This window comes from Bos grunniens, chromosome 27 (genome assembly GCF_055505025.1).
Source record: "Bos grunniens cultivar Pamir isolate PY7600 chromosome 27, Bosgru_T2T1.0, whole genome shotgun sequence".
Classification (NCBI taxonomy): Eukaryota; Metazoa; Chordata; class Mammalia; order Artiodactyla; family Bovidae; genus Bos; species Bos grunniens.
This window is the reverse complement of record NC_141191.1, coordinates 39,128,027-39,138,594: the sequence shown is the minus strand read 5'-3', so window position 1 is coordinate 39,138,594 and position 10,568 is coordinate 39,128,027. Positions and strand designations below refer to the sequence as shown.

At 43.6% G+C, this 10,568-nt stretch overlaps 1 protein-coding gene across 2 annotated transcripts in view; it reads right to left on the bottom strand.

The window, feature by feature from the left end:
- Positions 1–1,260: 1,260 nt before the first annotated feature.
- Positions 1,261–10,568, bottom strand: part of CHRNB3 (cholinergic receptor nicotinic beta 3 subunit) — a 32,693-nt gene continuing 23,385 nt past the window's right edge. The window contains exons 4-6 of one of the 2 annotated variants that reach the window (XM_086380475.1): positions 8,149–8,258; positions 7,018–7,900; positions 1,261–3,981 (exon numbers count right to left, since the gene is read on the bottom strand). In XM_086380475.1, the coding sequence (XP_086236601.1) occupies positions 3,847–3,981; positions 7,018–7,900; positions 8,149–8,258 (1,128 nt within the window). In that variant the 3' untranslated portion in view covers positions 1,261–3,846. The remainder of the gene's footprint in view (positions 3,982–7,017; positions 7,901–8,148; positions 8,259–10,568) is intronic. The other variant, XM_086380476.1, reaches the window with a different exon arrangement.

Genomic DNA, 10,568 nt, shown 5'->3' with positions numbered 1-10,568 from the left:
TCCACGACAACAGTGGCATCCGTAGCCTGTACTCACGGGTGTGATCATTTTGACACACGAAACACTAGAGTGTGCACTGGATCAGGGAACCAGGGCAGTGCCTGCAATCACTTCCGGCCACCATGAAGGCAGGGGTGTCCCAAAGGTAGAGGATGAGCTGTTCTCACACCTTAGAACATAAGATGTAAAGAAAAGTGACTGGGGCCAGACTTCCTGTAATGAGAAACTGCTTTAACTGTCAGGTGAATAAGCAACTTAAAAACTCCAAATATTTGAGTCAAATGACCACAAAAAAAGCATCAAAAATCAGCAAACTTAACCCCTGAAGAAAAACTGTTAATGTAAACAATAGAAGGAGACTTTAAAGTAACTACAACTGTTATCCTTAAGATAGTCCAGAGGGTGTGACAGCCAAAAGAATTATAGAGTTCTTAGAAAACAAATACCTGATTTATCTACAAACAAACCAATGCCCTACCTGGGTAGGTGAGCTAAATAGAAGAAGACATCATGATGGTAAAGCAAATGAGTCAGCTACAACATCAAGCTGACAATGTAAAGAGTTTAAATAAAAAGTATGAGAGAAGAGTTAATAAGACATCTAGGAATACCAAGATCCTTCTATTAGAAATTTCAAAAAGAAAGGGGAAGGAGAATGGAAGATAGGAAATAATAAAAGAAGGAAGACAGGAATATTTGTATGAGTTGAAGAAAGACATTATTCACTGAGTGCCAAGACAAGGAGAGATTCAGAAAGGCCAACACATTCAAAACTTCCTATACAAATGGCTTGGAGATGGAGTCCTCTGAAATGAAATGGATCAGGAAAAACAGGATTAGAAAAGTGAGAAAATTTAAGATGAAAAAAAATGGTGAACCAAGAAATGAATAATACAATTAATTGTTTATAATGGGGTTGGGCTTCCCTTGTAGCTCAGTAGGTAAAGAATCTGCCTGCCGTGCAGGAGACCTGGGTTCTATCCCTGGGTGGGGAAGATCCCCTGGAGAAGGGAATGGCAACCCCCTCCAGTATTCTTGCCTAGAGAATCCCATGGACAGAGGAGCCTGGCAGGCTGCAGTCAATGGGGTCACAAGAGTTGGTTGGACATGACTTAGTGACTAAACCACCACCAATGGGGTCGTGGATAAAACGTGTTGTCAAGACATTTTTCATAAGAAAGAGACACATAATATAGAAAATGAATAATGGGCTAAATTCTGGCTGACTTAGAGGAAACATAAAAGGTGATAAGGAAAGGGGGGAGGTGAAAGTGATTTAGTATCTGGTTTTGCTTAGAGTGTAGTGGACAGGTTCTCAACACTGGTAAAAAAAACAAGTTCAAATATGTTTATTAATAGATTACTAGGAAAGGGTGCATACCTTTCAATCATTAGAGAAGAAGAAGTGACAGAAATTCAGTCAAGGCTAAAGGAGCCAAAAAAAAAGAATAAGAAAATATCATACACAAACAAAATGGCATAAATCAGGTTCAACATAGTGGTGGTAAGAATTTGCGTGAAAAGGTTAAATAATTAAATTGGATTTTTTAAGTGCCAGCTGCAAAGAGTTTATAAGAAACATGCTCTGCACAAAATAATCCAGAGAAGGATTTGGATTTTAGAACTGGGAAAGGAGAACAGCTATTTCAAGCTAAAATCCAGGATTTGGCACCTGTGAGAGAAAAATCTGTGAGCCTCTCCCATGAGTCTCAGACACGGGGTGGGGTGGGGGGGATGAGCGCTCTCAGAGGGCAGGACCAGGCAAACGGAATGGGAAGGGTCTTGGTGATGGGTTTTTTTTGGGGGGGAGGTTGGGATTTGACACCAAAGCAAAGGCAGTAAAAGCACAATGAACAAGCGGGACTGCACAGCAAAGGGAACCATCAGTATGAAAGGCAACCTACAGAAGGGGAGGAGATGTTCGCAAAACAGACATTCAGTAAGAGGCTTCTATTCAAAATATGCAAGGACCATCTCAGCGGCAAAAACCCAAACAACCCAGTTTAAAAATGGGTCAAGGATCTGAAGAGATACGTCTCCGAAGACGGCAATCTGATGGCCAGCACGTAGATAAGAGGTGCTCAGCATTAGGGGAACGCAAATCAAAACCACAGCGAGGGGCTTCCCTGCTGGTCGAGTGGTTAAGACTCCACCTTGCAACGAGCGGGAGGTGGGTTTGATCCCTGGTCAGGGAACAAAGATTCCGCATACCACAAGCAACTACTGGGCCTGTGACCACAACTGGAGGGTCCGTGCGCCGCAGTGAAAGACCTCACATGAGCAACGAAGACCCTGCATGCCACGACTAAGACCCAGCGCAGCCAAATAAATAACATAAAAAAAAAAAACCCACCACCTGGAGGGATCACCTCGTGCTTATTAGGATGGTTGTCATAAGCAAGACAAGAGACAACAAATGTGGACGGGAATGTGGAGAATACATTCCAGCAACCCCACTCCTGGAAACGAAATAATTCTCTCAAAGTGATATCTGTACCCTCATGTTCACTGCAGCATTATTGACAACACTCAAGACATGGAACAACTTACTTGTCTGTCTGTCCACAGATTAATGGATAAAGCCAATGTGATATATATGTAATGGAATGCAATTCATAAAAAGAAGGAAATCCTGTCATTTGCAACAATATAGATGAACCCAGAGGACATGTTGCTTTGAAATAAGGCAGACAGGGAAAGACAATACTGCATGATCTCATTCATACGTGGAATCTAGGGAAAAAAAAAAAACTTGAACTCTTGGAAACAGAGAGAGGGAAGTGGTTGCCAGGGGCTGGGGGGTGGGGAAACGGGGAGAGGTTGGTAAAAGGCCACACACTTTGGGTTACAAGATGAATAAGGTCAGAGGATCTAATATAAAATATGGTGACCACTGTTGATAACACTGCTTTGTATAACTGAAATTTGCTAAGAGAATAGAACTGAAGTGTTCTCAGAGGAAGAAGCAGCAAGCAGAGAGGGGAGGGAGAGAGAAAAAACTGGGTGAGCAGCCCAGAGGATGCTGCTGATATGGGTTAGATTAGATGAGGGGACATTAAAAAAAACCATTATCAGAGCACGTTCAGAATTTCAGTTTTCTAGGAAAAGAGAATGGGTATAATAACTGCCCTCCTGGCAGCCGATGACACTGTTTCTACTGCAAGTTATTTTGCTATGGCCTTACAGCAAGTCCTACTCCACAGCAGCCTCTGGCGTGACCACCTGAACACCGTCGTGAGCCTATGAAGGAGCCACGAGGAACCCGGCTTAAAGGTGGCCCACATTCGAGCCAGACCATGCAGAACGAATGCCAGGTTTGGGGGACTTGAGTCACCAGTCTTCCTGGAGTCTTAGTAATGACAGGTGTGCCGTGCCTGGGGTTGCCCTGGTACCTGTGTGATGCCCCAAACAGCTCACCCGCAGGGCAGGCGCATGGCTACAGAAGCAATGGCCACAATGCCAGTGCCAGCTGGCAGCCGGGCAAAACCACCAAGGACACCAGCCCATGCTGGAGTCTTCCCTTTCCTGGAGTTCTTGGCGAAACACAGCAACCGCCCTTGTGTGTCACAGGCTCGTGATCTCAGGCCCAGACTCACAATTTCTCCTTGAATGTCTGCGGAAGCCAAAGCCGGGGTCCGGGGAGGATCTGCTTAATTGACACCCAACTCGCTGTCACGGCAACCGAGGTTCAGCCTCTCTGAGGACAACACAAGACACTGTCCACCCTCGGGGCCTCCTGACGAGCACGTGGGTTTGCATGCTGTATACACATGGGGGCTGGATGTCAGCTCTAAGGTGTGATTCTGTCTTTAGGGGCGTGTGTTAGATCGCTCTGGATTCCTGCTCCTAATGGTAACTGTGTAGCCACATCTTCAAAGCAGGGGTGAAAATCAGAACCGAGCCGGTGACAGATGCGATCAGAAAGAGCCACAGGAAGATCCGGTCGAGAACTTGAGCTGCGAACTTCCAGTCTTGCACCACCTGCGGAAGAGAAAAGGACACCTTCCATTCAGGATGCTGCACGGCTGTTCTGAGTTCAGGGACTTCAAAGGAATCCTATTCGGATCACAGCCCTGCAGTTTTCCAAACGCACCTGACACCTCCCCCGAGACATCGACTTCCTGGGACCTCATGGTTGGTGCCCAAGAAAACGGGGTGTAGCTCAAGTTCAGGGAAACGCTTTCATCAACATCGAGGAGGTAAAATAGAAATAACAGAATCACTGATGCAGTTGTAAATGGTACTGACTAAAACGGAAAAAGCCTGATTTTTACCCAAATAAAAAGCCAGCATCTCCTACTGCAATGCTTCCTGTTATGGCATAGGAAATACAGCACAGATTTATAAATTAAGGATTTGGGGGGTCACTTATTTCAGTGGCCTCTTTTCCCCCACTCCACAGCTGGGTAGGGCTATGGGGGACACTCCTGGAGGAGATGACAGGAAGTGGTGAGGGACAGAGGAGACCCAGTCCCTCTGGAGGAAGGGAGGTTGGGAGACTGGTCTGCAGCCTGGGAGGGCCAGGTCAGACCAGGACAAGCTGCGGGCTGGGGGAGTCTCAGAGACCAGGCCAGAGGTCTTTCAAGGGAAAATAAAGGTCCCATTTCTACTACCTGGGGATTTGGTAAAGACAGTGCTGAGCAGGATGCCTGCTGTTCTAGAAGGAACATAGATGCTGATGTAGAACTTGAAAATATTGTGCACGTAGAGGTTTAGAAATAAAGCCTTAGGGAAAACCACAAAGAAGGTGAAAATGTTAAGTGTCAAATAACATATGGAAGAAGGCAACGGCTACCCACTCCAGTACTCTTGCCTGGAAAATTCCATGGACAGAGGAGCCTGGTAGGCTGCAGTCCATGGGGTTGCTAAGAGTCGGACATGACTGAGTGACTTCACTTTCACTTTTCACTTTCATGCATTGGAGAAGGAAATGGCAACCCACTCCAGTGTTCTTGCCTGGAGAATCCCAGGGACCGGGGAGCCTGGTGGGCTGACATCTATGGTGTCTCACAGAGTTGGACACAACTGAAGCGACTTAGCAGCAGCAGCAAATAACATATATTAACGCATATATATGGAATCTAGAAAGACGGTACTGACGAACCTATTTGCAGGGCAGCAATGGAGACCTCTCTGGTGGCTCAGCTGGTAAAGAATCTACCTGCAACACGGGAGACCTGGGTTCAATCCCTGGGTTGGGAAGATCCCCTGGAGATAGGAAAGGCTACCCACTACAGTATTCTGGCCTGGAGAATTCCATGGGCTCTATAGTCCATGGGGTCGCAGAGTCAGACACGACTGAGCGACTTTCACTTCACTTTAATGGAGACGCAGACACAGAGATCAGACTTGTGGACACAGTGGAGAAGGAGAGGGTGGGATGAGTTGAGAGAGTAGCATTGAGACATATACACTACCATATGTATAATTAGAAAGCCAGTGGAAATTTACCATATGATGCAGGAGCTCAAATCTGGAGCTCTGTGACAACGTAGAGAAGTGGGATGGGGTGGGAGGTAGGAGGGAGTTTCACATACATATACCTGCAGCTGATTCATGTTGATATATGGCAGAAACCACCACAATATTGTAAAGCAATTATCCTCCAATTAAAAATAAACACATTTAATTTTAAAAAGTGTCAACCTTAAGTGGGGGATTATTAGTGATGTGAATCGTCTTAAATGTTTCATATTTTCCAAATTCCTTATGCCAACAACGTGTTATTTTTATAGTTTTTTAAAAGCTACTTTTGATTTTAAAAATTTAAAAAATACTTTAGTCTTGATGTGACCCATTATTAAAGTCTTTTTGAATTTGTTACGACGTTGCTTTGGTGTTTATTTATATATTTATTTTGGCCACAAGGCATGTGGGATCTTAGCTGTCTGACCAGGGATCAAACCCACATTCCCTGCTTTGGAAAGCTTAACCACTGTATTACCAGGGAAGTCTATAAAAAACCATTTAAATCTTTGTGTTAGAATTTCTAAAAGATGTAAATAAAGAAATAGAAAACCTTAAGAATAGCTGAAATGCTTGTTCCATAGCAGCATTTCTTTCCCCAGTGCTTTAAAAAAAATTTTTAAGTGGATTTAAAAAACAACAAATTATAAGAGAGAGGAGGTACTAGGCAGTGCCCATATGAAATACAGAAGCTGTTTCTTGAAAAACCTATTCTTTCTTAAGTTTGTTTATGGCATTAGGCTGTTGGCACTAATTTTCACTGATTTTAGAGTAAAATAATAGAACTGTATAAACTGGTATAAATATTAACTCTTTTTAAGCAACAGACTACCGTTTGTGCTGAGTATTTACATGTCAAATAATATTTTCCTTCCGCAGGGGAAGGACCATTTAGAGGAGGGAGAGATGGAGAGAAGAAAGATGAGAATTAATGTTTATTGTCTGCACATCATGAGACCATGTGTGCTGGGCCCATAATACATATTTTGTACTTGATGTCTGTAATTCCTCCCTTCAGAAAACAAGGTCAGGTTAAGCAGCTTTTCTCAAGCGAGTGGAACATGGGTAGCATCTGCAAGCAGAACTGTTTTGAGTCTTAAATCCATATCCTTTCCACATCTTAAAAACTAAATTTGTGAACTAAATACTTGCTGTTACATCATGTTTTGTATTAATATAAAGCTTTACTCTTTCTGTTTTCTGATTTCCAAATATCCTGAATAGAGCTATCCATCATCCCATAAAAAAATGAGAGATAAATGACCAGAGACCTGGACAAACAACTTCAATGTAGAATTGAATTATTTAAATAGACTCACATCTAATAAGAAGGAGCTGTGCTTAATCTAGAGTTGCTTCTCTTTTGCTCATTCTGTTTTTGTGAAGGTCTCCCTGAAAATTCATACTGAAGTCCCTATTCTGTGTCAGGGCTTGTGTGAAGTTATATGCATGTCAAGCAGGTAGCTGATAAGGTCACGTTTGAAACAGGGACCCTATTTGTTGCAAACAGACATTAAAAATCTCAGTCGGGGCTCACAACAGCTCCCTCACCTGGCTGATGAAATGCTCCTTCTTCACGTGGCTGGAAATGTATCTGATGGAATCCGCCGCCTTTTCCAGGAAAGCAACCAGAACTTTTTCTCCATCACTCATCTGCTTTTGTTTCCTTCTTTCGAGGACTTGACCTCTCAGGGCGGGTTTCCTCTCCTCTTTACCTGGGAGAGAGTAGCGATCCACGTGGTCCTTCATGCAGAGTAACTTAGGAAGGGTTTGCAGAAAGAGCCGCTTAACCCAGGGGGCCATGGGGTGGTAGGTTGAGGAAGATCTGTGGTGGACGTTGATGACAAACACGGTGACGATGATGGACAGGGTGACGAAGACCATGATGAACAGGAGGTACTCCCCGATGAGCGGGATGACCTTGGAGGAAGACGGGATGATCTCCTCAATCACCAGGAGGAAGACCGTCAGGGAAACCAGGACAGAGGTGGATAAGGAGAGCTTCTCGCCCTCGTCGGAAGGCAAGTAGAAGACCAGCACGGTCAGGAAGGACAGCCCCAGACACGGGACGATGAGGAAGAGCGTGTAGAACAGGGGCAGGCGGCGCAGCACGAAGGAGTAGCTGATGAACGGGTACCAGTAGGCGCCGTGCCTCCGGCCCCCGGCCGTGCCCTTGGCGTTCAGGATCTCCCACTCTCCGTTGTCGAAGAAGTCCTTCCGGTCCACGTTCTCATCTGTGAGGACGAGGTCCACCATGGTCCCGTCGTAAGTCCAGGACCCGAACTTCATGGAGCAGTTCTGCCGGTCGAACGGGAAGAACGTGACGTCCATGGTACAGGAGCTCTTGTAGCTGGCGGGAGGCGTCCACGCCACGGTCCCGTCCGATCTGACCACAGCCTTGGTCATGAGCGAGCCTTCGAACCGGCCGTCGGCGCTGTGGAAAGACGGTTCGCTCGCGCTTAGCCTAGGTTAGTCTAACACAGATTAGCAGTCTCCCCCTGCCCGCCCCACCACTGTTCTATTTGTATTTTATTCCTTTCCTATCACAGCATCAAACAAGATTTCCGAAAGGAACAATTCTCTCATCAAGGTTGTACCTTTCTCTTAATTATTTTGGCACAATCAGGCTTTTCTATTTCCATGCCTCATCGGACTAGCGGATTTGTCTTCTGGGAGACTTACTTTTCAAAGAGAACTATGTCAGGAAGCCAGAGAGATTCTGACGGAACTTTAATGGAATGAATCCCACCGTATTCATCCGGATTCCAGCGTAACTTGTGGTCTGTCCATTCCTGTGTGGAAATGAATATAAATTAATAAAATTATTTCAGAATAATTTTATTCTGGAAATTCAGTTCGAGTTTGGAATCTCCAAGTTTCTGTTAATTTATGAATCTCTTGTTTTATTTTAAAAGAGAAATACATCTGCTTGAGGCCTATGGCCCTGGTCTGTGACTCAGGGCAGTTGAAGGTATAGCCTGAGCCAGCCTGGTGTTTGATGGTCTAGACTCTCACACCTGTCCAGCCTGGGAATTCCAAAATTGCCATGACCACCTCACAAATGATAGAGGCTCAGCAACAAACTCCACTGATTTGTGACCTATTTGTTTTCAGTCTATTTTCTCTGAAGAAACAAAAGAAAAGCAAAGACAGCTCTAACTCAGTTTATTCTTGGAGAGTTGGTCCATCCAGCGATATAGTTACCTCATGAAAATGGATATCAATGATTCTGAATATCAATCAAGAGTCTTGGACAAAGATCCACACAGTGTGCTAATATGAAATATCCAGTATCTGCTGACTACTCTTGAGGACATTATAAGTTTTATGCAATGGAAAAATATTTTCCAAGAATTTCCTTTTACATTCTAACCTGTTCTTATTCTGTGAAGCACCAAATCTAGTTTTAAATTATATTGCTAAATGTTGTTAGCTTGCATATTTTTCCTCGTAATAGAATGAAATCATTTAGCATGGTTTACAGGGGCTGATGGATCCAGATTAACAAAACCATTAATTGATTGGATTATGAAGGTCGAAAGGATGATGTATGGATGACCCAATTGCAGTAGAAGCGGACTTAAAAAGATTTGGAATCCAGAATGTTATGAAATCTGACCTGAAAGTGAATTATCCCACCATCTGTCATGTGGACAGTTGAGGAATAATGAAGGATAATATTAAATGACATTTCAGAAAGTCAGGAGGGTGTGCCCAGTATGAGGCTCCCTGCAGCCTAGTGATGCCAACTTTGTCATTAAAAAATCAGGAGTCAGCAGATGGATAATTCACTAGATGGTACAATATTGAAATATGCATGATGCCTGGAAAAGGATGGAATGATACACTCCAGATGAGACACTGTCTCTCTTAGACAATATTTGTGAGGCTTGACCCTTGAAAACCAAATTTTAAAAGGTAGGGACTTTAGAAAGCTACACTTAAAGGATTAAAAAAAAAAAACTGCATGACTCCTTATGGAAAACCATGCATATGAAGGCTGGCAGTTTAAGAGCTCAAACTAATAAAGCATTTACCATGCTTACTCGGTACTCACAGGCTTCTCTCTTCCTTCCTCTTCCTCTGCCCACTTTGAAAAGCAAATACAATTTCCTTTCTATGAATAATTTGTCTCCTGCTAAGGAGACTTGGCAACCCAATCCAGTATTCTTGCCTGGAGAATTCCATAGACGGAGGAGCCTGGTGGGCTGCAGTCCATGGGGTCTCGAAGAGTTGAACACGACTGAGTGACTAACACAAGCAGACTTCCACTATCAGCAGCAAGTCTGAATCTCAGAAATGTTGAAGGGAACCCAGAGCAGCATTTTTGGTTTTTCACTTTTACGTTTAAAATATTTACATACAATAAAATTCACTCTTTTGTGTCTGGTTCTATAGTCAAACAGTTGGATAGTCATGATCACCATCAAGATACCAGGACAGCTCCCCTGCTCCCAGTTTTCCTTAGGCTGCGCTTTGTAATCAACACTCGCACCTCCCCATCCCAGGCAACCACCGCTCTGTTTTCTGATCCTGTGATGTTGCCTTTCCCAGAATGCCAGAGAATGGAATCACAGTCCATGGCCTGTCCATCCAGACTTCTTTTACCTATTGAAATACATTTTTGGATTCTAGGTAGGTTGTTTATTTTTTATTAGTGAGAAGTATTCCATTGTAGGGATATAACACAATTTTTTAAATCCATTTACCAGGTAAAATGTTTGTATTCATTCCAATTCTTAATGACTATAAATAAAGTGACTATAAAAATTTTGTAGGTTTGGGGGTGAAAAACATTTTCTTTTCTCTTGGGTAAATACCTAGGAGAGGATGGCAGGGTCATAGGGTAAGTCTATGTTTAACTTTATATGGCACCAGAGTGGCTGGATCATTTTCTGTTCCCACTAGCAATGCATGAGCATTCCAGCTGTCTGGCATCATCTCCTGTTCTGGGTACAGTCACATTGAAATGTTTATAATAGTTGTAAAGTAGTATCTCATTATGGCTTTTGCTATACATTTTCCTAATGACTAAATGACATTGAGCTTTTCTTCATATGCTTATTTGTCATCCATACATTTTCTTTGGTGAAGTGGCTGTT